The 16,383-nt window shown below is 45.4% G+C and overlaps 1 protein-coding gene across 2 annotated transcripts; it reads left to right on the top strand.

The window, feature by feature from the left end:
• Nucleotides 1-1,923: 1,923 nt before the first annotated feature.
• Nucleotides 1,924-13,925, top strand: LOC144768459 (uncharacterized). Of its 2 annotated transcripts, none has more exons than XM_078652131.1 (2): nucleotides 1,924-2,046; nucleotides 12,518-13,924. In XM_078652131.1, exon 2 carries the CDS (start codon nucleotides 12,544-12,546, stop codon nucleotides 13,549-13,551), a length of 1,008 nt encoding a protein of 335 aa, XP_078508257.1. In that variant the 5' UTR covers nucleotides 1,924-2,046; nucleotides 12,518-12,543; the 3' UTR covers nucleotides 13,552-13,924. The 2 variants fall into 2 exon arrangements, with proteins under 2 accessions (XP_078508257.1, XP_078508259.1); XM_078652133.1 differs by having other exon boundaries at nucleotides 2,038-2,156; nucleotides 12,518-13,925.
• The last annotated feature ends 2,458 nt before the right edge of the window (nucleotides 13,926-16,383 follow it).

Genomic DNA, 16,383 nt, shown 5'->3' with positions numbered 1-16,383 from the left:
AGACGATGCAGAGACATTTAGGGGGGGCACTACAGGTGTCCCCCAGGGCCCATAGCGGAGGGCCACAAGGGGCAGGGTGCCCTGCTAGGGGCCCCAAAGAAGCCTTTACCTCAACCTTTTCATGTTGGAAGAACCAACATGAAATGGCTGGCGGAAAGGTGGATCGTAATCCCCATGGCGGTGCCCGTGAAGGCACCACCTCCATTGTGGGGAATGCGATCAACCGACCGTCTGACGGGCTCCTTGAGACCATCGAAAGCTGTGGTCGGTCCCTGGGGCAATGCGGTCCAACCGACAGCATCATAATGCGGATGTCTGACCAAGGTTGTAGATGTTGGTGGGAATGACACCAACAGCACAGCACGCCTGTGTTGGTCCCACCGACATTTTAATCGGCCCCTAAGTGTTCCAGTTTAGGGTTTTTTTTTTGCCTTGCAAGCTAGGGCTTGTTGTCCTGTTCATAAAGTCAGGGCTAAAAGACCGAGGGGCAGATTTACAAGCCCCTTGCGCCACTTTTGGGTCACTTTTCCCATGTTAAACGTGGCGCAAAAGTGGCGCAAGGGGCTTGTAAATCTGACCCCCAAAATGCCAAACCAAACAATTCGGACAGAATATGCTATTCATTCAAGCATGGAGTCACTTGGGAAAACTGAGACATCTGAATTTACCATTCAGGTCATTCCACACACCTGTGTCCCGCCACTGAAGAAAGTCCGACACCCTCACAGGCCTCAGTGTCACAGCACTGTAGGGTGTTGTTACACATTTAGGGTGAGATACATCGTCACAGCGCTATGGCACCCACTTTTCAGTCCTGTACTCATGGTGACCACCTCGCTCCAGGTCATTGCGTCACTCTAGATCGCTCTAGTCCTGAACCTTTCACCCACAAGTCCTTGTTTCAAGAATGTTAGTCCAGTTAATTCAACGGAAGCAAAATAAAACCAAGACACCCAGAATGTATTAGGCTATTAGTTAAAAGTTTTGAACTGGTAAGTGTCCCTAATGAGCTGGAGAGAGGTGGGAACCCAACCTTTCCTACTTGAAGTTTAATTGAGTACAACTCCCGATGCTATTGATTATTAATTCACCATCCGGGATGGGCGAGAGTTGCCAAAGACCACCTATGGCACCAAGACATTTTCGTTCCAGTTCCTGGTATTCACGTATGAGTGCAATGTATTCTGGGAGTAGTAGTGTTAGTTCACTTTCGTTCAACCAATAGGACTAAATAAACACATCACAAAACAATAATCTGCAGAACAAAAGCCAGGATTGTGAAAGGTGTATCACCTCGGAACCCAAGGGTTTGGAATGATGACATGGAGCCATATATCAAAAGTTCTGTTTCTGATTTAGCATCATAAAAAGTGGCAGGTGTAGTGGTGGCATTATTATTATTATAAGTGTACCATACTACTGACGCCAATCTTTAACCACCAATACATAGTAATCCACTTATTATTTTGTGAGCCCCAGTCCTGTCGCCGTGCCTGCTGCGCCTTTTAGTTATAAGGAGTCGCAGATGCTACTGGGACGACACCTTCCTTCACCTCTGGGCTTTTCCCCCAACAGTACTGTCCATATCTGCGTCCATGATTTACAACGGTATAAAAATGAAACTACTGTTCCCACAATGCAATTTAAAATGGGCTAAACATCCAGGACCGGCCGAAGTTGTTACATATTAAATTGAGTCACTTGATAGTTTCAGCACTGAAGAAGCAACTAAAAAGCACCGTGACACGTTGAAGTCTCTCGCGCACCGCTGGATGTGGACTTGTGTGAAAACGTCTCATTGAAACTGCTTATCAGTGGGCCAGGTCGTTATAATGGGGAGTTCTATTTTTTCGGTGTGTTTTTTCGTGCACGTGAGCTTTCTTAGAGCGTTTGGAACGCCTATCAGGGCCTGTACCTTTGGGGGCGTGTCCCTTCAGACTAATTAATCAAACTGATCTCACCTGGAAGGGGTTCTTTTTGGCTACAAAAGTCACCGTTTCCTCTTCTTGGAAGTATACCGTTCTGCGTCTAGCCGTTTGTTAACAGGTATGGTGGTGTCTTTGCAGTTGTTATTCTGGGGTATACTGGTTGTAGAGTACGTCAGGGGATAAGGCACTGGGGCGGTTTTCTTTCTTCCCTTCTCTATAATGGTTCAGGTGAGTAAAAGCTGCTTTGCTGTTCGCTAGGTATTTGTTGTTTTTAATCTGTGTTGCTTCGAGTTTAATTTTTAGTGACCAGAGTTGCTCCTAGTGCTTTGTTAAGGCTGTTAATATTGTGAGTACAATAGGAGGGGTGTGTGTCTGTCATGTACGAGAGGGGCAGAAGGAGTTACCTCTACTGTACAAACGTTTTGTGATTCTGGTGAAGACCTAGGGGCAGATTTACCAGCCTCTTGCGCCACTTTTGCGTCCCTTTTTAACATGGGGGGGAAAAGTGACTCGAATGTGGGGCAGGGGGCTTGTAAATCTGCCCCTAGTCTATGAGGGGTATAGCGCAGGTCTCTGCTGCAGTTGGGCATGCACTTCAGGGCCTCTAGTAGTACCCAGAGCTATAATAATTGCGCTATATAGGCGATTCATGGCTCATTATCAGATTCTGCAGGGGGGTGAGCATAGTTTTGAGATGGGCTACTGTATGTGCTTTTGGGCGGAGTACTCCAGTTTTCCAGGTCCCTGCGTAAGTTGCTTATCCCAGCCAGGTTTTTGCTTTGCATTCTGGGACTTGCAGTCCTCTCATTGGACATTGGGTCTATAAGACCCAAAAGGCAAAAAATAACTTTGCCTGGATATGCTGGCCACGTAGGGATTTTAGGAGCTCCGTTCATATGGGAACGGCCTGGACATGTACTCTAGCAATTTTCTGACCAATGCGATTAATTCCTGTCTGTAGTGCATGGGTCATACTGCCCCCTTAACGAGGTCGCAAAATCAACATGACCTCTTAGAGAATGTGTGCAAGCAGTGTTCCCTCCGGTTTCACTTTACGGGAGACGCTATCTGTTTCTTGAATTAAGATTTCTCTGAACCGGAAAGTTGAGTGACTTGTTGTGCTGCAGGTAATTCGGGCTTTTCTCTAGAGTCTATGTTCACCTTAAACAAGGCACATTGAAGAGCGATTTAACGCTACCAGTGCATGGCTGCATGTTTTTCATTCCTCCGCAAGATCTGCTGGGGGCAAAACAAAGGCACGGGGCGTGGGGAATAAGTAACGAACAAGCCTTGGCAAAGTCAATGGGTCGGGTGCTGGCCACCAACCATTTTGCGTTGTCATGGTGTTTGCAAAAAAAATGCACTGCTTTAAGTATCCGGGTTATGTCGTCCTCAGCACGGGTCTCTATTGCCCTCGCCCCCCAGGGTGAAAAAGACAAACTCAGCAGCAGTACCACTGATCAAAACCTTTAATGTAACTTCAGAGACTAGTCTTAGTTTCAGTCTTGCTTCAGAACTGAAGCATTTTCAGTATTCTATATAACAAAGCTTTAGTTGCTTTTTATTTATCTTAAACACACATTTGACAAAGCCAATAGTCCTGGCTTGTTGTAGGTGACATGTTTCTTGTATTACAATCTGATTGCAATGGCAGCAAGGTGTTGGCCGTAAGAGTTTAGTCATGAAATCTCTTGGATAGTACCAGGCTGGAATTTGGTCATGAAACTGTGTAGAGCAGGGTTGTCAAAAGCCGGCCCTGGATGTCTGGATCCATGCCAGATTTTTAGCATATGCCCCCATTAATTTAGGTAACTTCATTTATGGCATGCATCTGGCCCTCCAGAACAGACTTTGGCGAACGCTAGTGTAGTATCTACACGGATGCATGTGCAAAAGGGTGTTGCTTGCTGTGTTCTCGCTCTGCTCTATCGCTGTCAAGTGTTTGGCTTAAGGTATTTCAAGGTGTTTTGCATTTTTTGTGGATTTGATACCATTCTATATGTGCACGTCATCTGCATTTGAATAGTGTATTTATCATTGGTATTGCTTTGACGCTTTCTCATCTGCATTTTTTTTTTATTTTAGAACGAATATGACTTGGCACGTTTATCACACCTACTAGCAGGTGATGCAAGCACTTCTGCGAAAAGCATAGAATGTAGAGTATTTATCAATGGAGACTCAGCAAGGGATATTCTGGCAAAAAGGTTTAATTTGCGGGTGATGGGCACCAGAGTTTTTGAGAACCAAGAATGTTTTTTTTTTTTTATCTGTCTTTAACTTTGAACAGGTGCTCGACTTCAGGTATTTCAATGAGTTTTTTTTTTTTTTTTTTACCCTTTATGTGGATTTGTGTGATGCCTAGGTGGTATTTGGTGCAGTAAAGGTATCCTACACTTTTTGGCTCTTCAGTCTATGGTCCACTGGTCTGCTTCAGTTGGAGGAAAGCATTGGTCTGTAGGTGTCGGTTATCCAAGTCTAGTCTCTATAATCTTTCTAACAGCGACCATATTTAACTAGACTATCTGCAATTCTGTGAAAGATTCTCTAAAGTAGAGGTGTAAGCGTTTTTATCCTGGTAAACTCACAGAAGGTTAAGGCAGGAATATACATATACATAATGATAAACGCTATCCAATGCATGTATTGTAACCAGGGTGATGTCACCATACAAATATTATCAGGAGGTGAAACATTCCTAGGCTGAGTGTTAGCCTTAAATGCCCAGCGCAGCCTTTAAGTCTGAATCTTTAGCCCCATTGACCCCTGCATCACCAGCTTCTGCTAAGCATCCTGGTGGCTCTGGTAATATATGGCCACCCTCTCCCTCTGCCTGACTATCGCACAGGTGAGAAAGATGAAGGCAGCATTGCAGCAGCATGTGGTGGGCTACTTCACCTTTGGATATGACCTGGCCAATAAGCAATTGGCAGAGTGCCTGCATCTGTGACTTATAAGCAAAGGGTCAGAAAGACAGTATCATGGGGTAAGTGCCATGGACACTTCAGCAAGGAAAATTGGTACCATTCCCTAGGTTCTGTGGGGGGGGGATTGGGTGTCAAGCAGGATAAATGGGATCCTGGTGTTGGGGGAACTGGCTGCACTGAGGGCTATGCCCATGGACAGTCACTGGAGGCCCTCAACATTGTGTAACGGGTGCAGCCCAGAGGCGGAGACTCCGCAGCGCATGCATACAGACCTTTCTGAAGAGGCTAGCACCTGCGTGCCTGCTAGAGCATAGTTACTTAGTTTGTGGTCTGCCTGCTCCAAACACTTGTTATTGAGTAACTGCTTCTAATAAAACCCAAAGAATTGAGAATTTTTTTTTTGTAAATAGGGCCCTAAACTTTCATTTTGGTCAAATATCCCAACTAAATAGCCAGGCTGCATCTTCACTGCATTGATTTTGGTCTATAATGCTGCATATTACTTTATCATCTGACCTAATCAATAGGGCCTGTAAGCTAGTATTTCCAAATTAACTGTGGAACATCGTTTTTTTTTTTTTAATTTTATTTCTTGTGTTCCTGTGTTGATCCTGACCTGGAGGAGTCCAAACACCTTATAGTTTTATTACCGATATATAATTTTATTACCGATCTATAAAACTATCGCAATATATTAACAATTACGGAGTGGCTGGCTACTTTTCCGTGGACAATTGGTATTTGATATACTTCTATGTAATAGATTGCCTCCCGCCCCCCCCCCCCATCTCTTTGACACAAACTTGGCCCAAGCGCAATAGATTGCTTCATAAACGAGGGATATATATATATATATATATATATATATATATATATATATATATATATATATATCAATCAAACAAGTTGTCCTGTCGCAGCGGGAGCGCTATTCAGTCGGTGCCAGCGATGGGACCAGGGCAGTATCCCATGATTGTGGAATACCAAGAAATCGCTGCACACACCTTGAGATAAGTTGCAGTTTCTTTATTGTTCAAACGTGACAAACACCCTACGCGTTTCGAACCGTAGTTCCTGATCACGGTAGCTTGTTTGTGTAGTCCCTTCATTATTTCTATACTTTTGGGCTCCTAAGCACACCCATATTTGGTTGAGGCATGCTGGGACATGTAGTTTAACTTAATTTTGTGCCATACTTGTTTGTGTTGGTGTCGTGAGTTTTTGCAGCGTTGGGGCGATGTTTGGCGTTACTGCATGAAAAGCGTGTCCCCAGTTTACTAGGACAGTAACGCCAAACATCGCCCCAACGCTGCAAAAACTCACGACACCAACACAAACAAGTATGGCACAAAATTAAGTTAAACTACATGTCCCAGCATGCCTCAACCAAATATGGGTGTGCTTAGGAGCCCAAAAGTATAGAAATAATGAAGGGACTACACAAACAAGCTACCGTGATCAGGAACTACGGTTCGAAACGCGTAGGGTGTTTGTCACGTTTGAACAATAAAGAAACTGCAACTTATCTCAAGGTGTGTGCAGCGATTTCTTGGTATATATATATATATATATATATATATATATATATATATTATAATTTTTTTTTTTTTTTTTTTGCACGAGTAGCAGTGCTTAATTTGAGCAGGTGCACAGGGCCGGCTCATGGTGGCCCTGGGCAGGGAGCGTAGGGCGGGGCGAAGCGCGCAGGCCAGTAAAGAGGGGAGGGGGTCAGGGTGTTTAGAAGTGGAACAGAGGCGGAGGCCGCGAAATCCCTGCCAGGGGCCACCACGCAAATATTTATCCATCCTCAGAGGATTAATATATTAAGGATATATATTGGCGTGGTGGCCCTGTGCAGGTGCACAGCTTGCACATGCCTAAAGCTGGCCCTGACCGGCACTTCTTTCACAGGGCCGGGGCTACGATTTCTGGTCCTGCAGGTTGTGGTCTCAATATTAATTCACCAATTTAAAATAAAAAGAACCACATACCTATCATGGTGACAGGCTGGTATGTTTTCATAAGCAGACCTACATCTGTTCAGGCAGGCATGATTGTGTATCATCACTTTAGTGATGTCGTCTCGCCTGTCATGAATCCAAGAATTCCTCATTAACGAATGGCTTGCATTCTATTCCCCGAGACTGCTGCACCCTGCCACTGCCTAGGCCTCCCATTGGATAATTGTAGTGGGGGCCTTCAGCCCTGCATTGCTACTATCCTCAACGTGCTTGATGTGGCTGTGGCCCATCACAACTTTTGTGCATTATGGAGTCCCCTGCAGTTTCCGTGCGCTGCCTCCAAGCATGCTAATTGCTGTGCTTGAGCCCAGTATGTTCAACAGCCATACTCATGTTCACAGGCATTGCAGCTTCGGACAATGCTTGTAGCAGGCAGGGTCACAGCAAGCTGAGCAGTGGATGCCTATGCCGTCGTTATAACTGGACCAAACTAATTACAGGCAGCACTAGCAGTGACATGAACTGCTGTGCTCAAGCAGCCTCCTGACCTGCAACAAACCCAGTCAGACCGCACTGATTAATATGTTAAAAAAAAAGCATTTTAATTTGGTGTATATTTTGTTTTCGCACTCATCTGTTGGTGTAGGTAAAGAAGTAAAAAGCATGTCTTAGGGGACAGACAGCAGAGCATCGTAACAGGATAGAGGCTATGCGGGTGTTGAAAGTTGGGCACAGCGAAGGTAGAAGTGGGCTGTAGCCTCCTTGGCAGCATTTTCAGCCCCGGCACTTCATTTTTTACAAATTAAGCACGGACGAGTAGATTGGTGTTCGCTCAATGTCCAATTCTGGCCACATCTCCCTAAAAAAATATCATACCACGTTCTAACTGGTGATAGGGGCCTCAAACACCATAGCAATCTTGAGTGTGCCAGTGTAAGAGAATAGAGTGCTTGTGAGAAACCGGTGCAGAGAAGTACTTGGTGCAAAAGGAGTTGCAGTGAAACGGTCGGTTACTGGTCTAAAAAGGGAAAGTAGGTGGGTGTTGGAACAGAAATGAGGATTGGAAAGATGCAAGGGAATAAAACATTTGTGAGGGGCATTTCGTGGAAGGAGTGAAAACTGGGTAAAGAATGTGTAGGACCAAAGCCTTTCAGATAGGGGTGTAGGAAAAGGGGAACCTAGAAATGTGGGGGGAAGATGCGAGATAGAGGGCTGTCTGGATGAGTAGTGTGTGGAGGTCTTAAGGGAAGTGAGTACGATAGAGAGCAAGGTGTCAGAAGATGGGCAGAAATGGGTCTCTGTGTAGTGAGGACCGTATGAGATGAAGAGGTTTGAGAAGTGGCGAGGTTCATGTATTTGAGAAGGCTTAAAAAAAAAGTTGAAGCATCACTGAGGACAGTGCCACACGAGAGCTGAGGCAATGTTTGGAAATGAGAATATTAGTTGGATGTCTAGGCTACCAGCAATAGACCTTACCAGCAAAAGTGGCGCTATTGCTTGTGTGGGTGGTACAGAAAAATGCACCTTGAACTAGGAATGGCAATGCTTATGCCTGTTCCAGGTGGTGGAGATAAGCTCCTTAACTTTTGGTAACTTTCTGGTGGATATTCTTTTCACCTTTTGAATATCCCCTGGGTGCCATACTGTATCCAGAAGAATTTAAAGCAGATCTCCAAATACTGCTAAGGTGCCCTGCTGCTCGGCATTGGCAATGATCCAGCCTAGAAGTGATGGACCAGAGGCCCACAAATGCCACGCTTGTGCGTTGACTTCAATTTCTTGCTTAACTTTCTGTGCTCTCGGACAAGGAGCATGAAACAACTGTCTGTACCAGGGTGCAGATCTAATGTGGGATATTTTTAGATGCTAATATGAAACCAGAGAAATGGAAAGGCAGTGACCAATTTGCAATCATGTACTGGAAGGTACCTGTTCACCTTTTTAAAATGGATACCAAAGCAGTACTCCACCCACACCACCTTTGGTGGAGTGGGCGCATACCAGCAAATGTTGCTGGACTGCACAGGCAAAATCCCCTTGCTGTCAAGGTGGTAGTGCTTCATCAACCTGCCCACGTACCAGCCTGCCATCAAAATCTGGCACTTCGCGTGCCAGTACAGTGGTAGCAGCGATGAACCTGGTAGAACCTGACCTCAGTCCTTTAGAGTCTACTTCTTGGCCAATGTGTAGGAAAACTTAATGCACTAGCCACCTTGGGTGGATAATGTGGCACAATATGGTTTGATTTAGCAATTTTAGCAACTATTCAGTGTCTATGCAAAGTTGCAACACATTTGTACCACTTAAACATCCGTGAGACTGCAATCAGACTGCAGGGTGACCAGTTAAAGTTTGCAAAGGTAGCTGCTGTTGCTTTGGATTGTGTAGCATGTACTAACTCTATCCATTTGAGCTAGAATCGTTTGGGTGACTATTCAAATTATGCAGCTGTTGGTGCGTTAAGAGGCAAGCTAGAAATACATGATTGTATAGACGCTGCTGCTGCAAGTGTCCGACTTCTGAAATGGCTAATGTAGCTTTTTTGGTAGGTGAGCAAGGGTTCAACAACCCAGTGGTTGATTGGATGGAGATGCCTTTTTCTAATGCAGACGGAGCATCTTAACACTAATGGGCACTAATAACATTAACGCTGATTGGATAAACAAATGGGCGGGTAAAAATGTCTCCGAACAATTGGAGCAGCTGAAGGGACTCCACGTAAAGACGTATCTGCCGATACGCTGCTCTGATCCTCCGCCTAGATTCTGATGTGCTTTAGGCGAGCGCCTGGATATGGCCACGCCTTGACCTAGCGCTGCTCGCGAGTCGCGAGCGCCGCCAGTTGGAATGAGGGGGTTACTAGGGAGCCTATATTCTGTTCGGGATTCTTCCGCTGCACCCCACCACACCAAGGGGTAGCAAGTAACGTGCTAATATCACCCCCAGACCCCTTCCCCCGACTCCAGGGTTGGATTGGGATCAAAAATCAACCCGGGCACACCCAAAAAAATGGCCCACATTTGCATATTGCCTTTCCGCAAAACACTGCTTCAGCGAATTTTTATGCAAAGGAAAAAAAGTGTGGGGTGCATGTTTTATTAACTTGACTTAGATTTAAAAAATGCAGATTAGTTCACACTGCTGAGCCACACATGAATGCAAGTGAGACCACTTCTGCTCAGGCCCCCTGCCCTCGCTCAATCAGCATACATCGAGCTGGCCCAGCTAAAGAAAGGGAGTGATACCTTTGCCCATCTGCCTCTAGAAAGGCCACTCTGCCGCAGGCGGCATCCTAACAGCAGGCTGCCCACAGCTAGATTCCTCTTCCGGCCCTTTAGCCATTTCCTGAGTGCCCGCTTAACAATCCGACTGCCCAATTGTAGAATAGTAGCTTGGACAGTGCTTTAGCACACTATGATCCATTAACCGTTCATGTATGCAAAAGTAGGTTACAAACTGCATTGTGGTTGGGACCTGATGCTAGTTTATAAAGTGGTACAAAAGGGGGTGGTGATGGACGGAGCATCTGAACCAATCAAACACTCACACCCAGTCAACAGATCTGGGTTTAATCCATCACGTTCTTTAGCCCACTCTGCCACCCCAGTTCAGACATGGCCATATGCAAATCAGTCTGACCCTGTGCCTCATGGGAACAGTCCAGCCCGAACTGCCAAGCCATGCCTTCAATAGACTGGAAACAAGCTTCCTAGGACCGGTTTCTGGCAATTCAGCCAGGCTTGCTTGAATCCAGTGGCAAAGTGAGCAAGGGACTGGACTGTTGCCATGAGGCACAGGGTCAGACAGATTTGCATATGGCCATGTCTGAACTGGGGTGGCAGAGTGGGCTAAAGAACGTGATGGATTAAACACAGATCTGTTGACTGGGTGTGAGTGTTTGATTGGTTCAGATGCTCCGTCCATCACCACCCCCTTTTGTACCAGTTTATAAAGTGGGCATCAATTCAGGATCGTAATGGTGGAGCCCTCGGTGGGTCTTAGTAGTTTGGAGGGACTGTAAGAAGGGGGCCTGCTACAGCTTGGGTAGCCTTTACTTCGTGGTAGGGGCTGTGGGGCTTAAGATCTAGCAGCCATTTGATTAGCAAGTGTTCAAAGCCAACTGCCCCCACCCGCTTCCTTACTTGAACCCTCAAAGTGAAGTGTTCAATGAATGCTGGTATGTTTGTGGAATTCATTTTTTCTCATCTCCAGTTGGGGGGGGGGGGGGTTGTCTGTTTTGCCAAATAAACATGAGTATAGAGGTCTGCCTGGTATTGTTCCAAATCAGTGATGATTGGTTACTTTTTAGCACTAAGCTGACCAATTTTGCTATAGCCTTAGGATGCAGCTCATGGTTTGTGCACCCTGCTGGGCAAACACTGGAGTTCCTTTGTCTTAAGGTTTATCAACTACTGGCTTATACCTACACACTGCGCCTTTGCCATAGTCTAGGATTTTACACTGGTTCTACATTGAATTGGGTAATTGGGGCCTGGCCTGTTCAAAATGAGAACTAATCAGCCCATATACTTTGGCGTTTACTCTGTTTGTCAGTCTCCAAGATTGCAGTAACCAGCCACAGCCTTGCCACTTAGTTTGGAAAATAAACTGCCTTGCTGGTGTAGGTTAGAAACGCTAGGATGAGTCCTTCTCTAAAGGACAGAAGGTGGCGAGTGAAATCCCTGCAAAGGTCTGTGCCACCACAGTGGGGAAAGACTATGGAATGTGGTTCAAACTATTGCCAGGGATATCATTCCACTATTGCCTTTTTCGTTTTAATGTGACTCTCTCTAACTTTGACTACTCATGACCTAGTTGGCCTGCTCTATGCCGTCTGATCCAATCTGCTGCTCTTCGGTTAAGTTCTACGAGGCAGAAACATGTCTAGGATTGCTAGTTTTCATGTACAATGGAGACCTGGCCTGACTGTTTGGCTGGACTGTTCTATTGGAGCAGGGTGGGGCGGACTTGCCCTTGGTTGCTCCATCTCGAATGCTGCCGTGGGAAAGAGAAATTGACACGAATGAATCCCAAGCCAGTGGCTGAGAATTTTGCAAACCACCTGATAATCACAATGCATCTTTTAAAATCTGAAATTCCCTTATGGTGGTAAGCTTCTTGCCATGTTGCAAGCTTTACATTAGAGCAGGACCATTGTTGATGTACTTGTGTAGCACTGACTACCCATGACCAGGCCTATACTTGCCTTGCTGCAAGTAGCACACTACTCCAGAGTCCAATGTTGGATGTCAATAGATAGTAGGTTAGAAATGTTTCCTTTTCCTATGTAGGATTAGTTGTGATAAGTTAAGTTTCTGCTTTTTTTGATCTATTTTATCTAGTGTTTTGAATTAGGATGGAGTTGGATGAGTAAAGGTGAAATGTTTTTAGAGTGGTGCACATGTGAGTCTGTAATTTGGATGAACTGCATTGGAGGAGGAGATATCTTGGACGGCTGTTTGTGTGCAAATGGGAGATATGCCATTGTCAAGGAGGTCTGGTCATTGTAGTGACTTAAACAAATTTGCCGCCATATTCTGCACCCTATTTGAGTGAGTAAATACAGAATTTCATGCTCTGAAAGTTATCAGAAGGGATGGTGATAAACTCAATTCTCTACTTGTTGTAGAAGAGTCTCATTTTGTCTAAACTTAGTCAGATCATTGAAATATTCCTTAATAAACTATCTTTTTTGTTTTAGGGTTCTTCTTTGTACTATTTGGCACGATGTCCTGCAACTGGAGTGGTCATAGCTCGCACAGCCGCAGTGCCAGCTTCTTGGTACCATCGACCAATGTCACTTTGACTGAGTTGATGGAAAATGGATTTGTAGCAGACTCGTCAAGTTACTTTATTTCAACACCGTTTCACAGCCCACGTGTTGAAGGAAGTGGAGCCCTCAAAGTGAGGTGCAGTAGTCACAGCAGCAGCCTGCACGTGCCTACATTTAACCCATCGTTAATGGAGATGCTAGAGAACTGCTTCATGGCTGATCTGTCCATCAACTCCACCTCCTTCCACAGCTTCTGTGCAGAAAATGGTTCTGCTTTGAAAATATTTGCAATGGCAGAATCCACGAAGTTGGCGGCTGACGAAATGCAGAAGGGTTTGGGCACATCTGATGGCTTGGCCTCCATATGCAAGACTCCAGTTGCCCCAAATGCACAACTCTTGGACTTGTCCTCACTGGTTTCAGAACATAACAGCAGGTTCAACAACTCAATTGTTGACTTCTTTTGTGATAATAAGATCTCCACCCCTTGCAAGTGCAAGGAGGAGAAGCCGCTGCCAGTGGAGAGTCAAGATTCTAAATCGCTGGAGACCTCTGAGGTCATGATCGATCTTTCAGGGCTACAGAAACCCACTCCGCTAGTATGGGAACTTTCAGAAATCAACCTACCATTCGACAACACCTTGTCTCTTGATACCAGCGTAGAAGAATGGAGATCCCCAAGCAGCATGGTGGCAGAGTGTGCATCGCCCATATCAGTGGAGAAGTCTTCTCTTGCTTCTGCAATGTCTTTCAACTGGACTGGGACAAGGCCCAAGAAAACCACCAGTCTGACCTTCAAGTCTTTTGCTTATGACTCTCAATTAAAAGAGCAAGAGCTTGGCGCTTCTCTGACCTCGCACTCTATCAAACCATTTGACTTTGCTATTCCATCTCCAGATGATCGATGGTTTGATAAACGCCAGCTTGTAAGGTCAAAGATTCAAAAGAGCTTTCAAATGTGATCCTAAATTGTTTAGGTTTCCAGTTTTGTACATCCTGTCACTTGGCTATCAAAAGTTTACATGCAACAGAAGTTATGTGCACTATTGCTGTGACTTGCAGATGGTTTACAACCTCTTTTTATGCACTTTAACCTTTAAAGTTCTGAAAGCTTGCTGGTAAAGGGCAGCTGAATGGCTTTTGGGTTTAACCACTTTCAAGGATTGTTTGTAGAAAGTGTTTGCCAAGATTGGTGTAAGACTGGCTTTATGTGCACCATATTTAGTAAAATTTTAAGCCTATGTGAATATATAAAGATTTTTCTAAAATTATTAAATAAAGATTTATTAAGGTAATGCTCACACACGTTTGTCTCGTGTCGGTTTCACAGTAGTCCTCTGCATAACACTAGGTAGAACCTCTTGGTTGTATCTTTTAGTCACTTTTGACCTGTTTGAAATAGAAACGTTTTGTTAAAATCTGCATATTGTGGATTATGTGCTAAATGTAGAAAATCCATCATTGTGCGATGAACTTCACTGCTGCACAATCACTCATATAACAATGGCCTTGGTTATAAGCTAGAGGACTAGGATACCTCAACACAACCCAAACGAGGCACCAGGAGAACTTGCAGAGATTGTGGAGTTGGTGGAGCAGGTTTTTTTTTTTTTGTAGAGTAAAACAAGCTTGGATGGAGAACACTCATTTAGAAAACATTCTTCGGTCAGATCCTTGTGACTCAGCTCAAAGAATTAGGCACACGTGAGAAATAACAAATACACATGATTAAGCAGTAATCTCGAAGGCCAAAAAAAACTGCCCTTCCGCAATGCAACTGCCATCGTACCACTAGTGTAACCAACTGCATCAGAGGGGCATTCTCGCCTCACTGTACCCTTGTCGTCATTTTATGGGCAGGCCCCAAAAAACAAGCTGGGGAGGGGGCTCCAAGGAGCTGCAGCCTGGTGCCCACCATGATTTGTGTGCCCCAACCCGGTGTGCCAATCACCTGATTGGCTCAGGAGTACTACCCATGGTACTGTCCTGGGGAGTCTGCTTTGGAGGACTCCTATGCTAACTAGGGGTTAGTTTAGGATTCTAGATTCCGCTACATGGGCGTCCAGGGCAAAAAGGTCATTCGCCCTCCCACCACAAAATATTCCTTTGGGGAAACTCCTAAATGTCCTCTGAACAAATCGGTCCCCATGTCCGAGAGGTGGACACCATCTTTAGGAAACCTGTCTGCGCCCTCTGCAGTTCATGCAGATTGTTGCAAAGGCGACCCGGGGCAGTCTGGATGTGTCTGAGTTCAGAAACCTCAAGGAAACATTTTTTTGCGCTGGTGCCCTTACCCCCAATTCTGATGTGGGACCATGGATTGGCTGTCTCGGGGGAAACCTTGGCCAGTTGCATAAATTCCTTCAGGATCACCTCCCTTGTGGCCCATTTTTGCCAAGCTCTGTGCTCCCAAGGTGGACAACAAGGTTTGTGTATTGAGTCCCTTGCAACTATGGGTTATCGCAGTTGGCTGTTAGTGTGAAAAGTGGAGGCCTTGATCCAGCACCACCAGAAGGAAACCAAATGCAGGGCGTCCAGCTTAGGTTGACAGCAGTTGCAACCTGTAAACCGCCTGCTCCATGAAAGAATGACCAACCATCCATATGTCCTTTGATGGCATCCTACTGAAATAAAAGCAATGAGCACACTATGTAAACGGTGTACCAGAGTTCCTTCCTTGCAAGTCTGGTGAATGTAATGCTTATGAGATGTTTAACTACCACCGCCCTATTTTTATGTACTGTCTCAGAAAACCTGCTACTTTTATTAAAAAGGAGTACGAATAGTAGCCATTCGGATTGAAACATGCTGCCCTAAGGGGAGTGGCACCTGCTACCCTAAGGGTGACCGTCCAGTCCACTGTAATCTGATAGTGAGAGGCAGTCTCTATTCGGGTCAATGAATAAAGCAGATGTCAGTGGCAGGTCACATAGCCAGGTAAGACCCACCAATCAAGCCACCAGACACAGACTGGATCCCTGAGCTTCTTGTTTGATTACTGCTCCTTTTCTCTCTTGATTGAGTCAACACCCCAGTAGGCCTCCCGCAAGGTGCGTTACGGAAGACCCTACTAGTTTGCTCACCCTAAAGGGGCAGCAACTAGAAACTGTGCAGGCTGCAGCAAACTGTCTTGTGTGGAGTAGTGCACACCCTTGGCAAGCTGGCCAAGAGGCCCAGGACATGCGCATGGAGGGGACATCTGCTATCCTTTACACAGCCATAGTCTAGCCAACCCTGCTAATCTTATAAGATGCACCCTTCAGTGTAACAAAACCTTATGGTCAAGAGATGGGCCTGTGTCCATGAGATACTGGTTTGCCCTACTTTTAGAGGTTACTCTGATTTATGCCATCTGCAGTGAACGTCGGGAATGTTGCGTGCTCGCAAGAAAGACCTATACTGTAAAAAACCTTTCTTAAGACCGCTGCATGTGCTTTGCAAGAGGTTGCCATTAAATCTGGCAAGGTGGGACGCCAATCTTCCACAGTTGAAAGGGACTCTGTCATCTCCTTGGCTGCCTGTGGATGGAGATCCCAAAATTCCTGCAACTTGGAGCGAGATGGCATCTGCAGCATTATTATGAATGCCAGGTGCATGCTTTAGCCAGAAATAAAATGTTAGATTTCAAGTGCAGTAAAACCAAAGTTTCATCAATTTCAAGACCAACTTGCAATAAGACCCCCTGCCTAGCCCCCACTACTACTAGATAAGACCATGTCTGACCAGAAGACAACACTCTATTAGAGAACCACAGGTCATATTGTGACTATCAATACTAAGCAGGTTGACTGACT

This window comes from Lissotriton helveticus, chromosome 7, assembly GCF_964261635.1.
Source record: "Lissotriton helveticus chromosome 7, aLisHel1.1, whole genome shotgun sequence".
Lineage (NCBI taxonomy): Eukaryota > Metazoa > Chordata > Amphibia > Caudata > Salamandridae > Lissotriton > Lissotriton helveticus.
The sequence above is the reverse complement of the archived record's forward strand: the minus strand, read 5'-3'. Positions and strand labels throughout refer to the sequence as shown.

Excerpts from the sequence above, each read along its gene's own strand:
- LOC144768459 (XM_078652133.1), top strand. The coding sequence starts at position 12,544 with ATGTCCTGCAACTGGAGTGGTCATAGCTCGCACAGCCGCAGTGCCAGC.